Source organism: Urtica dioica, chromosome 3 (assembly GCF_054948205.1).
Source record: "Urtica dioica subsp. dioica isolate 48M chromosome 3, U.dioica_male_clone48M_v1_H2, whole genome shotgun sequence".
NCBI classification, from domain to species: domain Eukaryota; kingdom Viridiplantae; phylum Streptophyta; class Magnoliopsida; order Rosales; family Urticaceae; genus Urtica; species Urtica dioica.
Genome location: NC_142758.1, coordinates 27,814,446 through 27,831,754, shown reverse-complemented (window position 1 = coordinate 27,831,754; position 17,309 = coordinate 27,814,446). Strand labels below are relative to the sequence as shown.

The window sequence follows — 17,309 nt, the reverse complement described above, 5'->3', positions numbered from 1 at the left end:
TTTCTTTTATTCTATGTTATTACCCTGCTAATAAAACACAAATAAAAGCTTTAAACAACCTCATAAAACGTTCCGTTACACTCGTTTCTTTTTCGCACCTAAAAGGACAAAGCTTTAATTTATTTCTTTTTCTTCGAGCTGGAATGTAAACCCGCATTAAAAGCGGCATAACTCTCTGCTCAGAAATCGAAATTTAATGATTCTTGAATCAAATTAAAGCTCTGTCTGTCCTCTGTCCAATGCCACCGGTTTCGGCTCAAAAGGACATCGGAGCCGCCAGTTATGGCGATTTTACTCCAAGGTGCGCGGCTGTCTGAAACTCCAGTTTTTTTAGAAATCCGGATTTTCAAACCCCACTACCATGAGTTATAGAACTCTAATGAGAAAACTTTCTTGAGCAAAAATGTTTTTCATATGATTATAAACATGATGTGTAAGATTAAAATGTTTTGATTTTTGAAAGTTTAATTGAAATTGAATTTTTTACAAAACTAGTTTGAATTTTGAAAAACCGTTTTCACTTTCAAACTTGAAAATATTTTGTCATCCAAATCAAATAAATTTTCAAAATGTTTTCAAAACTATATCTATATCACATATGTTCAAAATCTATATGCTCTTGAAATTTTGAGTGGGAGGTCTCTTTGTAGACAAAACCGAAAAATAAAAGATGTGTAATCTCAAACTTTCAAGTGTTCGAGTGAGTTGAAGTTCACACTTCCCTCACGCACTTTCCCGAAATAGAAAATAGGAAAAGATCGAGTATGTCCCTTGTGCCTTTATGCACTAATACTGCTCTGAACATGTCGATCTAGGATTCTCTTCTAGTTGTCCGCTCTGTCGCTCTCTAACTAGGAAATTTGTTTCCGAAATTATAAGAGTCGATGAACCAACTCCAAAAACTAAGTGGGAGGGTTATATTCGTTGTTTGTAACCCGCGATCCCCAACACTAGTGAAAGATGCAATAACGTGGGACTAAGAGCCGCTCTTGCGACCCTCACTTAAATGTGAGTACTCCAAGGCGTTGTTGCTTCGATCATTGCTCAATGAGCTACGTCCGAGAGTGATGCAATGATGGCAAGGCCTCCCCTTGGGGGATTGTTTTTCAAAGCTGATCTTTTGGACTAAGTGGTTGGTTGCACGCTTAGGCTCAATCCCTAGTATCCTCCCTTGAGGCTCTGCGAAAGGATGTGAGTGATCAAACCAATTTACAAGGTGGCTAGTCAAAGTAGATGTGTTGACATCTTGGCTTAGCATTAATGATGTGTCATTTACTTATAAAAGGAGATTTTTTGCGGCCTTCTCTTGAGGGAGTAAATTATCGTTTGGTTTATAACACCTTTGGATTTTATAAAAGTCTTAATAAAACTTAAATCCTAAACCAAAGACTAATCATAAACTTGTTTCAACTTATATAGGCAATATGTCTCTCAACCATCTCTCTTTCATTCTTTCCTCGAACAAACTCGAAAACGAAAACTACGTAGATTCGAAACGTAACCTCGACATAATACCTACCGTTAACAAGCACAAATGGGTACTCGCCACCCCGTGTCCTCCTCTGACGAATGATGATTCAATTCAAGAGGACAATGACGCCTTAGCGGCCTGGCTTCGATCCGATGAGATTGTGAGGTGCTATATGATGGCATCTATGAACAATATGCTGAAAGAGCAACATCGTGATATCGAGACTGCCGCAGACATGCTCTACAATCTCCTTGAGATGTTTGAAGGGCAAAGGCGTCAAACAAGGCTACAAGCAGTCCGACAGTTTATGAACTGTCGCATGAAGGCTAGGACTCCTGTTAGGGACCATATGATGCTGATCATTAGTTACCTAAATGAAATGGAAATCCTAGGATCTGAGATTGATGGCAAGAATATCATAGATATGATCTTAGAAACTCTCCCCGAGTCTCTTGATACCTTCATGCTGAACTACTCCATTACAAAGCTAAAGTACACTGTTACCGAGCTTATGAAGGAGCTTCACACTGCTGTAGGTCTCAATAAGAGAAAGAGGAATCAAGGAGAGGCACATGCTACTGAGCAAAAAGCCTCCGCCTCTGGAACTGTGAAGAGACCTTACAAGGCCGATAAAAAGAACTGTCCCGCCTATCTCAAAGCAAAGGAACATAGTATTGTACTAGTTACCGAAGCATGCTTAGTAGCTGATAATGTATCAACGTGGATTCTTGACTCCGCTGCTACTAACCATATTTAATGTTCCTTGAATGGTTTCAAGAAAACCAAAAGCTTAGAGGAAGGCGAGTTCTGTTTCAAATGGGGTGATGGGAGCCTGGTGTCCGCGAAGGCTGTGGGATCCGTGACGCTGTCTTTTGAAGACCGCACTTTAAACTTGAATAATGTTTATTTTGTTCCTACCTTTGGGAGGAACTTAATATCCGTTGCTCGTCTTCGTGAGCAAAATTATTGTTTAAAGTTCATTAAGAATGGAATTCGTATTTCGTTTCCTGATAATTCTTTTGTCACTGATGCATGTATGAAGAATGCTCTTTTTTTACATCTATCCCACTCAACCTTCTCTTTTAGACACCGAAATAGATAACGATCTAATTAGGGAGCCAAAGAGGATCAAACTTTCTGAATCCTCCGATCTAACAAAATCAACATACCTCTGGCACTTAAGACTTGGTCATATCAGTCTAGATAGGATTAAGAGACTTGTGAGGGATGGTCCACTCCAAGCCTCTGCAATAGGTTCACTACCTACTTGTGAATCCTGCATAGAAGGAAAAATGACTAAGCGACCTTTCTCCGATAAGGGTCGAAGAGCCACTGAGTTGCTGGAACTAATACATTCTGATGTATGTGGTCCGCTCAACCAACAGGCACGTGGAGGATACGAATACTTCGTTACCTTCACTGATGACTACTCAAGATATGGGTTTGTCTATTTGCTTAAACACAAATCCGAGACCTTTAACGTATTTAAGGTCTTTAGGGCTTTAGTGGAAAAGCAAACTGGCAAAGTGATCAAAACCCTTCGATCTGATCGAGGTGGTGAGTATATGTCTGGAGAGTTCGATGACTTTCTTAAAGAAGAAGGTATCACTTCTCAGCTAACCGCACCTGGCACACCTCAACAAAACGGAGTGTCAGAGAGAAGAAACCGAACTCTTATGGAGATGGTTAGATCAATGATGAGTTACTCATCACTCCCGCTTTCCTTTTGGGGATATGCCCTCGAAACAGCCGCCTACATTCTGAACCAAGTTCCGTACAAAACGGTTCCTGGTACTCCTTATGAACGATGGACTGGCCGTAAAGTAAATCTTGGCCGCATCCGAATTTGGGGTTGCCCTGCACACGTGCTAAGGCAAAAGACTAGCAAGTTGGCTAGTAGGTCAGAATTGTGCCTGTTTGTAGGATATCCGAAGGAAACCAAAGGTTTTACTTTCTATAGTCCCAAGGACGATAAGACTTTCGTTAGCACGAATGCTCGTTTCCTTGAGGAGGACTTTATGAAGGATGCGAAACCTAGAAGCAAAATTGTGCTTGAAGAAAAGTTGGGTGAGGAAGCTTCTACCTCATCTGTAAGAACTGTTCTTACCCCAACTGAAACACAACCTAACTCATCAGAATCTCGTCAAGTAGTACTTCGACGTAGTGGGAGGGCTACTCAAAAGCCTGACAGGTACATGTCTTATGGAGACTCTCTTGTAGCCGTCTCCGACATTGATGACCCTGTTTCCTATAGCCAAGCGATGGCTTGTTCTGAATCAAACCTTTGGCTTGACGCCATGAAAGTTGAAATGCACTCGATGTATGTCAACAAAGTCTGGAAACTTGTAGACCTTCCTGAAGGGATTAAACCCGTAGGGTGTAAGTGGATATACAAGAAGAAAAGGGGTCCTGATGGGAACGTCGAGACGTTCAAAGCACGACTTGTGGCGAAGGGTTACACCCAACAAGAAGGGATTGACTATGAAGAAACCTTCTCGCCAGTCGCGATGCTTAAATCCATCCGCATACTCCTATCCATAGGTGCAGCTCTCGACTATGAGATCTGGCAAATGGATGTCAAGACAGCTTTTCTGAATGGCAATCTTGACGAGCGCATTTACATGGCTCAACCAGACGGTTTCGTGGATAAAGGTCAAGAGACCAAGGTTTGTGAGTTGCTTAAATCCATTTATGGACTAAAGCAAGCATCTAGGTCATGGAACATTAGATTCGATGAAACTGTAAAGAGCTTCGGCTTTGAACAGTCAATAGATGAGCCTTGTGTTTACAAGTTAATACACGAAGGAAAAGTTGTGTTTCTGGTACTATATGTCGATGATATACTACTCATTGGTAATGACGTGGGTAAGTTATCTGAGGTCAAGGTCTGGCTAGCAAAGCAATTCGATATGAAGGATCTAGGAGAAGCCGCGTACATTCTGGGAATCCAAATCTTTCGAGATAGGAAAAACCGGACCCTGTCGCTCTCTCAAGCATCTTATATTGATAAGGTGATGGATCGATTCTCGATGCAAGACTGCAAGAGGGGTCAAACACCCTTTAGGCATGGAGTTTCACTCTCTAAGGACCAGTCTCCCAAGACTGCACAAGAGATTGAAGACATGAGGAAAATTCCTTACGCCTCTGCCGTAGGAAGCCTCATGTATGCTATGCTTTGCACCCGACCTGATATATGTTTCGCCGTTGGCGTAGTTAGTCGTTTCCAATCCAACCCTGGACCCGAGCACTGGATTGCTGTTAAGCATGTTCTTAAGTATCTTCGAAGAACTAGGAACTTGATGCTTACATACTCAGGTACTGACCTGACTATGACGGGATATACCGACTCCGATTTTCAAGCGGATAAGGATTCCAGGAAATCCACTTCGGGATCTGTGTTCATCCTTAATGGTGGAGCTGTTGTGTGGAGAAGTATTAAGCAATCTTGCATTGCTGACTCCACAATGGAAGCAGAATATGTGGCTGCTTGTGAAGCATCCAAAGAGGCTGTATGGCTTAGAAAGTTCCTTAAGTATTTGGAAGTTGTTCCAAACGTCGACGAGCCCATGACCCTTTATTGTGATAATAGTGGGGCTGTCGCTAACTCAAAGGAACCTAGAAGCCATAAGCGCTCTAAGCATATTGAGAGGAAATACCATTTGATTCGAGAGATCGTGCAGCGCGGAGACGTGGAAGTGAAGAAGATCTCAACGGTGGACAACCTCGCAGATCCATTCACCAAGGCCCTAGCGAACAAGGTCTTCGACCAACATCGTGAGGGATTAGGCATGAAGGACTACACACACCTTCTTTGAGTCAAGTGGGAGTTTGTTGTCAATGGTGCCCACAAGAAGAGTTGTAGTCTTTATTTTGAACATTTGATGTAATAAAGTCTCATGAAGACTCTTGCTTGTAATTGCCTATTCATTCATTAATAAAGTTGAAACGTTCATTCAATCTTCCTTGTCTGAAGCTTTATGATAAAACCATAGTCTTTTAGTCCATAAACAAACTTAACAACTTACGAAGAGACAAATGTAGATTTGCATGAACAAACTCTTCGTAGTTTGCTTAAAACGATATATTCGCAATCTTAGGGTCAAAGGACTATTGACCTCAGTATGATTGTTAGAAGAATCTATGATGTCTGGTTATGAGGCATTGAGAGTTAGGAACTCTATAGTTCTTCTAGGTATCTTCCGAAGGTACTGAATTGACCAGTGCACTTCTAGAGACAAGATAAGAACAAACCATTTAACCTCTTATGTCTCGAAGTCACTATGTATGAATTGCATCATGCTTACCTTAATCCTGAAATGAGACATGCCATTTCACACCTTAGTATTCTCATTTGAGAAAGTCAAAGTTCGGACTCACTATGTGATTCCGAACAAGGCCTATTGGTGAAGTACTAAGTTGTGAGTCTGTCATGAGTAACTTTGTGAAGTTCTCATAGATATGGAATTCATGTACAAGATTGCTGAAATGCAATGTATGTCACCTCATGCTTTGTTCCTTGGAGTGTGAATAAATGAACTGGCCAGTGTCCAAATTGAGTCTTGACTCTTTTGGATGAAACAATGTGACTTGTTAGCTCCTCGTCAATACATTGTTTCTAACTTATTCACAAGCGACAAAGGAGTTGAGGAAATAACAGCTAGAAGGGTAAAATGGTAATTTAGTAAATCCCGACTAGCTGATGACATTCATGAAGGGTAAACATAGATAATATTCAGTGGATCCGCTCATCATAATTAGGTCGAATTCTTGAGTAGAAAATAAATTCATTTGAACCGAGAGATTTTCAGTGTCAGCTCTTTAGTGGAGTCAGTTGGCATTAAGCTAAACTTGGAAAAGGTTTGTGAACTTTTGAGTCCAAGTGTTTAGCTAAAGCTTTGTTCATTTGGGTCCATGAGGTCACTGTCACGAATCACATCGATAGGAATAGTTAAACTGGAAGCTAAGCCAAAACAAGAACGAAAATAGTTAAAAGGGTATTTTTGTCTTTTGAGACAAAGGATGAAATGAATGTCAATAAATTTTTTGACAAGGTCATTTTGTGACATGTTTCACTCGGCCATGACTTGATCATTGGGCCTTGTGAATTAATTTCATTTCATAAGAATTTTATTGAAAATTCTTAATGGGCCTTTTTCATGTTCTCATGAATAAATGAAGAAGCTTCTAGAAGCTCCTTCTAGAGACATGTTGGGCGCCCAACATACCTAAGGAAAGAGAGTTTATTTTGTGCATAAATGTATTTAGATACTTGCCAAAAGAAAAAGAGGAAACAAATTTCCCACACAAGCATGGGGAATTTCGGCCAAGTGAGAAAAGGGAAAGCCAAGGAACAAAAAAGGAAACAAATCCTAGCCTCTAGGAGGCAGCCTTGGGCGCCCAACATGAAATGGGAAATGAAGGATTTTTGCTCATGAATATGTGATATTCTATAGAAGAGGAAACTACCTTATTGAAGGTGAGACCTCTCCTATAAATAGGAGCCCCATTTCCTCACAATTCATTCATCCAAGTTTAAGAGATTTGAGAGACTCTCTCTCTAGAACTTGGCCGAAGTCCTCTTCTCTCTCTCTCTAGTTTATTTTCGGTTTTCTCTTGTCTTGGCACCTAGGTCCTCACTCGACCTAGTCTTTAGCTCTGCGACTTCGAGACTCGTTCTCAAGTCGTAGTGTTTAAAAGTGCCCACTCACTAATTCCTTCTTTTCGAGTGATTTAGTGATAGAAACTATCGTGGTTGCTCGAGTTCCCGAGGAAAGAAAAGAGAGACGTGCTGCGAGGGGAGACGAACGTTGCCAACCTTCCAAAGGCTCATCAACGTTCAAGCATCAAAAAGGTTAGTAACTTTTATAGCTCATATTAGTTTTTATTTACATGCATATGCTCTTGTCTAGGTTAGTAAAAACTAGTTTTACTTAAAAAGAAAATTTTTAAAATTCCGCCGCTTAACGAAGCGTTAAACTTTTTCTTAAACCCTAGATCGATTCCAACATCCCCAACTCTCAATGCCTCATAACCAGACATCATAGATTCTTCTAACAATCATACTGAGGTCAATAGTCCTTTGACCCTAAGATTGCGAATATATCGTTTTAAGCAAACTACGAAGAGTTTGTTCATGCAAATCTACATTTGTCTCTTCGTAAGTTGTTAAGTTTGTTTATGGACTAAAAGACTAAGGTTTTATCATAAAGCTTCAAACAAAGAAAGAATGAATGAACGTTTCAACTTTATTAATGAATAGATAGGCAATTACAAGCAAGAGTCTTCGTAAGACTATATGACATCAAATGTACATAAATAGACACTACTACTCTTCTTGTGGGCACCATTGACAACAGCTAGGGGCTGGTGGGAGGTGATGGCGTCGACTGAGGATGTTCACTCAATGACGTGGGTTCATTTTCTCAATCTCTTTCACGGGAAGTACCTGAGTGAAGCTAACCTGTCGAACAAGGTACGCGAATTCATGAGCCTACACCAGGGTTCAATGTCAGTATCAGAATATACGACAAAGTTTGACACGTTAGCCAGGTTCGCTCCTTCCTTAGTCCCTACTGATCAGGCTAGAAAGATGAAATACATGCACGGGCTCAATGTGGATATCGTGAGCCAAGTGGATAGCGGAGATGATGGACCTCGTTCTTACGCCAACGCCGTGCAAAGAGCTTTGCGGATTGCTGGTTGGCGCGAGGGTAATCGAAGTCCGGCACTAAAACCAACTGCTGCAACACCTTCTGAAGCTGCTGGCCCAAAGCAGAGCGAATCAAGAAAAAGATTCAGATCCCAATCAAGATGGGATAATCGGCCGCAACGAAGTGATGGAGTGAGGTCTCAGCAAGGTTCAAGTAACCGACCTCAAGGAAGTTCTGGGAACCGTTCACAATCAGTGAACCAGAGCAGAGAACGTGGAAATAGCAGACGGTCAGGGCCACCCAGCAAGAAGCCTAGAACTTCTGGGAGCAATCAGACGACCGTGTGCCGAAGGTGTGGCAGATCGCACGAGGGAGAATGCTATGCTCGTGCGCTGGTGTGTTTCAGATGCGGGAAAGAGGGACATCTGTCCCGAGTCTGTGAAAATCCACAACTGAAGACCCCTGCACCCAAGGAGCAACCGAAAGCTAATGCCAGAGTCTTCTCTATCCGTGAAGATGAAGTGCGAGCTGGGTCGTCCACCGCTGTCACAGGTCAGATTTCTGTGGATTCCTTCTCTGCATATGCATTGATAGATTCAGGAGCCACGCATTCATTCATCGCATCTAGAAAGTCTGACCAGTTAGGTGAACACCAGAAGGAATTCTCATACCCGTTTGTTACGGCTACGCCTTCTGGAGAAAAGTACCAGTCGTTATGTTGGTATAGAGATGTGCCTATCCGAGTTCATGATCGGATAATGAAAGCAGACTTGATAGACTTGGAAATGGTGGACTATGATGTAATCCTTGGAATGGATTGGTTAAGTATGCACCATGCAATCATAGACTGCCAAAAGAAGTCAGTTCTATTCCAGGACCCAGGACTTGGATCGCTGCAGTTCCAAGGTTCCTCTCGGAAATCGAGTTTTCCGATCGTATTGGCCCTGAAGGCCGTGAAGATGATGCATCAGGGATGCGCTGGTTACCTAGCAAGCGTGGTAGACGTCACGAAGATGGTCAAGCCGCAACCGCATGAGATTCCAGTTGCTAGAGATTTCCTTGATATTTTCCCTGAAGATCTTCCAGGTCTACCTCTTGATCGAGAGGTTGAGTTCAACATAGAGCTCATTCCAGGCATAGCTCCGATATCGAAAGCTCCATATCGAATGGCTCCAGCGGAATTGAAAGAACTCAAGACCCAGCTACAAGAGTTGCTTGACAAAGGGTTCATACGACCGAGCCATTCACCTTGGGGAGCGCCTGTCTTGTTCGTTAAGAAGGCCGATGGTTCCTTACGGCTCTGTATTGACTACCGTGGATTGAATCAAGTAATGATAAAAAAACAAGTATCCGTTGCCGCGGATTGACGATCTTTTTTATCAACTGTCAGGGGCGACAGTGTTTTCGAAGATTGACTTGCGTTCGGGATACCATCAGCTGCAGGTTCGAGATGAAGACATCCCGAAAACTGCTTTTCGTACTCGATATGGTCATTACGAGTTCTTAGTTATGTCGTTTTGGTTAACCAACGCGCCAGCAGCGTTCATGAACCTGATGAACCGAGTATTTGAGGACTTTATGGATAAGTTCGTGATCGTGTTCATCGATGACATCCTAATCTACTCGAAGACTAATGAAGAGCATGAGCAACATCTGGAGCTAGCGCTAAGCAGGCTAAGGGAAAAGCAACTATACGCCAAGTTCTCAAAATGTGAGTTTTGGTTGGAACGGGTAGTATTCCTTGGCCATGTTGTTAGTAGCGCTGGTATCATGGTAGATCCTGCTAAAGTGGAAGCGGTGAGGCAGTGGAGTCAGCCAAAGACGGTCACTGAAATAAGAAGTTTCTTGGGTCTTGCTGGCTACTATAGGAAGTTTGTGGAAGGATTCTCTAAGTTAGCCATGCCTCTGACTCAACTAACTCGTAAAGGACAGAAGTTCCTCTGGACCGAGACATGTGAGAAGAGCTTCCAGGAGCTGAAGAACAGGCTGACAACCGCGCCTGTACTCACTATTCCACAAGGTGTTGAGGGATTTGCCATATACTGCGACGCGTCTAAGCAAGGTTTGGGCGCTGTTTTGATGCAACGTGGGAAAGTTATTGCTTATGCCTCCCGACAGCTGAAGGATTACGAGACCCGGTATCCTACACATGATCTAGAGCTTGCTGCAGTGGTGTTTGCACTCAAGATATGGCGACATTACCTGTACGGAGTCCATTGCGACATCTATACGGACCACAAGACGTTGAAGTATCTCTTCACTCAGAAGGAGTTGAATATGCGCCAGGGACGTTGGATGGAACTCCTGAACGACTACGACTTCGACTTGCACTATCACCCTGGTAAGGCCAATAAAGTAGCAGATGCTCTTAGTCGTAAGTCTGTAGCGTCCTTAGCAAGTCTTGTAGAAACGTCTCTCCATCTGAAGGATGAGGTGCAGCAGCTCGAGCTTCAGCTAATCACAAGCAGGTTAGCCGCTCTTAGCGTACGTCCAGTACTACTTGAACAGATCAAGGATGGTCAATACGCAGACGAATATCTTCTTGGGAAGATGTTTGAGGCTCAAAATGGTAAAGAGGGTGACTTTAAGTTAGACGAGAATGAGGTTCTAAGGTGCAACGGAAGAGTTTGTGTGCCGTCCAACGAGGAAATTAAGAAGCAGTTAATGGAAGAAGCTCACGGGACACCATATTCGGTACATCCAGGGGTGACAAAGATGTATCAAGACTTGAAAAAAGTGTATTGGTGGCCAGGAATGAAGAAAGACGTAGCTGAGTTCGTCCAAAAGTGCCTAACTTGTCAACAAGTGAAGGCGGAACATCAGAAACCAGCTGGAATGCTACAACCACTTGAGATTCCACAGTGGAAGTGGGAGGAGCAGATAACGATGGATTTTGTGTCAGGATTGCCAAAAACCACAGCTGGACACGACTCAGTCTGGGTCATTGTCGACAGATTGACCAAGTCAGCTCATTTTCTGCCCATTAAGACCACTCACACTGTGGATAAGCTCGCTGAACTCTACATAAAGGAGATTGTACGTCTCCATGGGGTTCCTAGCTCGATTGTTTCTGACCGAGACGCTCGCTTCACATCCAGGTTCTGGAAGAGACTGCAAGAGAACCTGGGAACTCGCTTGAAGTTTAGTACTGCTTTTCACCCCCAAACCGATGGCCAAAGCGAACGAACGATTCAGGTATTGGAGGACATGCTTCGAGCTTGTGTTTTGGACTTCCAAGGCTCGTGGAGTCGTTACCTTCCGTTAGCTGAATTCTCGTACAACAACAGCTATCAGGCGACGATTGGCATGGCACCGTATGAAGCCTTATATGGAAGGAAGTGTCGCTCTCCAATTCATTGGGATGAAGCTGGGGAGAGCAAATTCATTAGATCGGAGATGCTCGAGCAAACCACAGAAGCGGTTAAGAAGATCCAAGCTCGGATGAAAACGTCCCAGAGTCGTCAGAAAAACTACGCTGACATGCGTAGGAGACCTCTAGAATTTGAAGCAGAAGAGAAAGTGTTTCTGAAGATCTCACCTATGCGAGGAGTTATGAGGTTTGGGAAAAAAGGGAAGCTCAGTCCAAGGTACGTTGGACCCTTTGAGATCCTTGAGCGTGTAGGCAAGACAGCTTATCGCTTGGCGTTGCCGCCTTCTATGTCCAACCTCCATGATGTATTCCATGTGTCCATGCTACGGAAGTACGTGTCAGACCCTTCGCATATCCTGCAAGAGCAAGAGGTTGAGGTCTCTCCTGAGGTCAGATATGAAGGGCCAGCTGTAGCGATTCTTGATCCCAAAGATAAAGTCTTAAGGAACAACACCATTCCTTTGGTCAAGGTTTTGTGGAAGAGGCATACTGTAGAGGAAGCTACATGGGAGCTTGAGAGTGAGATACAAAAGAAGTACCCTGCTCTGTTTTAAGTTTCGAGGACGAAACTCTTTTAAGGGGGTAGAGATTGTAAAGGATAACTTTTGAATATCGCCGTTTGTAATTCACGTTTAATAAATGAGCTTTCGTGTGTTACAAGTAAGTTCTTGAATGAATTATGGACGTTGAAGTTTAGAGAGTTAATTTAAATTATTTTAAGGTAATGGAAAATCTCGGAATAAATAAAGGATTTATCGAGTTTGTCTCGAATAATAAATTATTTTCCGAGGAAATATGCCGGAATTTAATTTAAGAAATAAATTCTCAAGGATGAGAATTATTTTCGAGAAACCTTAAATATATTTAAATTAATCAAGAACGAACGAGGAAAGTCTCGGTTTGAATAACTTAATTAAAAGTTCGAGCGAGTACGGGTTTTAGTCACAAAATTTTGTGACAAAGACGTGATTGTAACGTTTTTGGAGTTATTTGGAAATAAAACCTGAGAGTGGGGTTGATTTTAGAAGATGGAGGAAAAGTAGAGTTAGTAATTAAATAACCCATTCTTTCTTTTTCTCTTATCTTCTTCTATCTTCTACTCTCTTCTTTTCCCTTCTTCACGTCACTTCTTTTTTCTTCTTCCCCTCCACTCGTGCGCGACTCTGCAGAAAACAAGAAAGAAAAAAAAAATTTCCAGCAGCCATCAAAGCTCGGGAAACCCCTCACCACTCGGCCATAGTCACCTCATCTTCTCCCTTTCCCTTTCTTCTTCTTCCTCGTCTTCGTCGCTTTGTCTCCCGCGCGTCTCACAGCGACCGCGCACGCGCTCCGGCGAGGAGAACGGCCGCCGCGAGCTCACCCAAAGCCGCCGACCAAGGAAGGACCACAGGAATCGAGAGAGAGCACGCCGGAGAGTCCAATTCCTCCAGAAACAAGGTAAATCTCCTTGACCCGAATTGGAAACTAGGGTTTTGAGAAATTGGTTTTGGGGATTTCGTGTTCTTTGATGATTTCTGAAGAATTGGAGGTGATTAGTTGTCATTTGAGTTTGATAATTGATATTGATGACTTGAAATTGAAGAAATTGAACTCGAATTTGTTTGTTGGCCGTGTGACGTGAATTTTGGCCGAGAGTGTTTTTGGTTTTGTTGGATTTGTGAATTGAATTCGATTTGGTTTGGAATTGTTTTGGCTCTGTGTGTTGTTTTGAAATTCTGAGTCAGTGAGGATCATTGTTGTGCTAGAATTATGACGCTGTAAAGATTATGAGATGTTGAAATTGTTTGGTTGATGTGAAAATCTTGGCCGTGTGGTCGTTATGCATGTGTGACTTGTTGTGGCTGTTTGGGTGTTTGTAGCCGTGAGCCATATTGTGATATTGTGGCCTTGAGACTGTTGTGTATCTATAATTTGAGCCTCGGGTCTTAATTCTTGGATTTGGTTAAGTGACTTAAAGAAATGACATGAGTTTTGGATTATTGTGATTATAGTTTCGGGATTTGGGAAATTGAAATTTAAAGTGATGATTTGTGATTTGAGATGAGTTTGTTCGTTTCGAGTTTGGTTAGCTCGTTTTTGAGATAGAAAAGTTATGACAAGTAAAGTGAATTTGTTGACAAGTTATATGGTTTATTGACATGTTTGAGAGTTTATGACAAGTTGGAGATATGGTGACTGATGAGATTTCAACTTTGGATTTTAGTTTCTCGACACTTCAGAACGTGTTAACGCTCCAGGTCGTGTAGAGTCTCAGGAAGCGTGAAAAGAAAGGAAACTCCGGAAGTCAACAATTTTCAGACGATCTTTTTCCGGGTAAGTGTGGAGACTTAAGTCAACTACATACCAAGGGAATAACCCTGTTTACGTGCATTATTGTTTGTTAGTAAACAAGAATAGGAAAGCTTTAAAATCGAATAATCTCAAAGATTAAGGCTTCGGCCGCTTTTCCTGAAAACTTAGCGTGAGTTCGCTCAATAAGTTCAAACGTAAGATTTGTGAAACCCAGCCTCTGATATGTGATATAGTTATTCCTTAGGATCTGTGATTGACCCGTTAGAATGGGGGAGACAGGAGAGCCATGTTTAACTCTCGAATTCAAATCGAGGGTAGAAGTACCGGGAGTCACATCCCGAGTCTTCAACATAAAACACTAACGAGCATAAAAGAGAAATGAAATATCTTTCAGGATTTATCCTGAGTCGCTCTCCTGTAAGTAGCATAGGTGTGTACTCTGAGTGCAGCAGAGTACCCGAACCTTAAAGAATTTTTGTGTCGATGGTACCAAAATGAAATGGACCCTGACGGGCTATGAGGGCCTTGGGGATGGCGCTAAGTACTCATTTATCGGGAAGTCGACCAAGAGTCGCACCCGATCTTGTTACTAGGTTATGAAGACCTGAAGAATGCACCTTGACGGGCTATGAGGGCCTGGGGGTTGCGCCGACGTCGAATGAAGTGGTACCATTAGTGGATCCCAGACTAACATTAAAACTCTTAGGCCGCCGGACGACTGCTGCTCGGAGTCTAAGGCTGGTCTCTTGTCATTCTGAAGGTTATAGCGGGGGATGTGTGTAACCTTAAAGACGACAAGTACTAGTTAGAATGTGTACACATGAGTCATGCTCTAGACTTGTTAGACTTGCATCCATGCATTCTTATGTGCTTGTTTGCACGTCACCTGTTATCACATAGCATTTAGTCGCTTTATTTTTCTAAGTTAGACTCCCACTTGCTGAGTCAATCGACTCATAGTTTATGACCCTTGGTAATGTAGAAAAGGGCAAGGCGCCGATGTGAGCAAGGAGTTGAAGACGAAGACCGGACGTGTATCTCTTGACCTTTGGGCTATGGAGACTCTCTCGGGATCAACCTCTTCTATAGTTATAACTACATTTTGTTGAACCCTTTCCTAAACTACGCTCCTAAAACTATCTCCTGTAATTATACGTAAACCCAGGAGCTGTTATGTAAATATTTAGAGTCGTAGTGAGACTCAAAGTTTGAATTGAGAAAAACGAAAAATTTACCCAGGTTTTTATATAATGACTTATAATACTTATATGATATCATATTACGTTTAACATAAGTATTAAGATTATTATGTTTATTTGATTCTGTTTCTGTTGATATGAGATATATTGTTATATTGATGTTGTGACTTCTGACGTAACCCACCGTCACGGCTCGTGAACCAGCGACGAGAGGTCGCGGGTCGTGACATGTTACGTCTTGCGGGCGCAGGCCTTTGAAACCCACTTGTGACTCGCTGCCTATCGGCGCACGAGCTGGGCGGCGAGCGTGGTGCCACATTTGTGTGGCCAGGTTTCTCGTGGACGCTGGCTAGACCAAGTACGTCCGGCGGACGAAGGCCTTTGAAACCCATTTGTGACTCGCTGCCTATCGGCGCACGAGCTGGGCGGTGAGCGCGGTGCCACATTTGTGTGGCCAGGTTTCCCGTGGACGCTAGCTAGACCAGGTACGTCCGGCGGAAGCAAGCCTTTGTAACCCATTTCTGACTCGCTGCCTATCGGCGCACGAGCTGGGCGGCAAGCGTGGTGCCACATTTGAGGTTTCCCGTGGACGCTGGCTAGACCAGGTACGTCCGGCGGACGCAAACCTTTGAAACCCATTTGTGACTCGCTGCCTATCGGCGCACGAGCTGGGCGGCGAGCGCGGTGCCACATTTGTGTGGCCGGGTTTCCCGTGGACGCTGTCTAGACCAGGTACGTCCGGCAAACGCAAGCCTTTGAAACCCATTTGTGACTGGCTGCTTATCGGTGCACGAGCTGGGCGGCGAGCGCGGTGCCACATTTGGGGACGCAGGCCTTTGAAACCCATTTGTGACTCGCTGCCTATCGGCGCATGAGTTGGGCGGCGAGTACGGTGCCACATTTGTGTGGCCGGGTTTCCCGTGGACGCTGGCTAGACCAGGTACGTCCGACGGACGCAAGCCTTTGAAACCCATTTGTGACTCGCTACCCATCGGCGCACGAGCTGGGCGGCGAGCGCGGTTCCACATTTTTGTGGCCAGGTTTCCCGTGGACGCTGGTTAGACCAGGTACGTCTGGCGGACGCAAGCCTTTGAAACTCATTTGTGACTCGCTGCCTATCGGCGCACGAGCTGGGCGGCGAGGGCAGTGCCACATTTGTGTGGCCGAGTTTCCCTTGGACGCTGGCTAGACCAGGTATGTCCGGCGGACGCAAGCCTTTGAAACCCATTTGTGACTCGCTGCCTATCGGCGCACGAGCTGGGCAGGGAGCGTGGTGCCACATTTGTGTGGCCGGGTTTCCCGTGGACGCTGGCTAGACCAGGTACATCCGGCAGACGCAAGCCTTTGAAACCCATTTGTGAATCGCTGCCCATAGGCGCACGAGCTGGGTGGCGAGCACGTTGCCACATTTGCGTGGCTAGGTTTCCCATGGACGCTGGCTAGACCAGGTACGTCCGGCGGACACAAGCCTTTGTAAAACCATTTGTGACTCGCTGCCTATCTGCGCACGAGCTGGGCGGCGAGCGCGGTGCCACATTTGTCTGGCCATACCATCTTATAAGCATGGCACCCTTGGGCGCGCGTGTCACGTGATAGGCGGGGTTAGGTGCAGACTTGATCCCCCGGCGAGTGTGCCACCTTAGCGCGCTGGTTGCATTTTCGGGTTGGATCTCTTGGGTCGAATCTCGTGCCTTTGTGAGTGCGGCGCCACGTTGCGCGTTTCACGTTTGGGGACTCCGGTGGCTCATTCTCACTCGGTACTCAACTCGAGGAGTAAATCTTTACTTGAGGAGACATGTAGAGTCGGCACGAGGACTAGCTCATCGACTCGTGGACTCGGTACTCAACTCGAGGAGTGAACTCAACTCGAGGAGAAATGTAGAGTCGGGACGAGGAATAGCTAGTCGACTCGTGGACTCGGTACTCGACTCGAGGAGAAATGTAGAGTCGGCACGAGGAGTAGCTTGTCGACTCGTGGACTCGGTACTCGACTCGAGGAGTGAACTCAACTCGAGGAGAAATGTAGAGTGGGCACGAGGAGTAGCTTGTCGACTCGTGGACTCGGTACTCGACTCGAGGAGTGAACTCAACTCGAGGAGAAATGTAGAGTCGGCATGAGGAGTAGCTTGTCGACTCGTGGACTCGGTACTCGACTCAAGGAGTGAACTCAACTCGAGGAGAAATGTAGAGTCGGCACGAGGAGTAGCTTGTCGACTTGTGGACTTGGTACATGACTCGAGGAGTGAACTCAACTCGAGGAGAAATATGTAGTCGACATGAGGAGTAGCTAGTCGACTCGTGGATTCGGTACTCGACTCAAGGAGTGA

At 44.3% G+C, this 17,309-nt stretch overlaps 1 protein-coding gene and 1 long non-coding RNA gene across 2 annotated transcripts; both read left to right on the top strand.

Moving 5' to 3' along the window:
• The first annotated feature begins 7,847 nt into the window (after positions 1-7,847).
• Positions 7,848-10,879, top strand: LOC149402540 (uncharacterized). The gene is made up of 3 exons (XM_089608425.1): positions 7,848-9,408; positions 9,629-10,815; positions 10,874-10,879. Exons 1-3 carry the CDS (start codon positions 7,848-7,850, stop codon positions 10,877-10,879), a joined length of 2,754 nt encoding a protein of 917 aa, XP_089464551.1.
• Positions 10,880-12,667: 1,788 nt separating this feature from the next.
• On the top strand, positions 12,668-15,017 carry LOC149402539 (uncharacterized). The gene is made up of 3 exons (XR_016296208.1): positions 12,668-12,928; positions 13,695-13,804; positions 14,766-15,017. It is a non-coding gene; the product is annotated as an uncharacterized LOC149402539 (long non-coding RNA).
• The last annotated feature ends 2,292 nt before the right edge of the window (positions 15,018-17,309 follow it).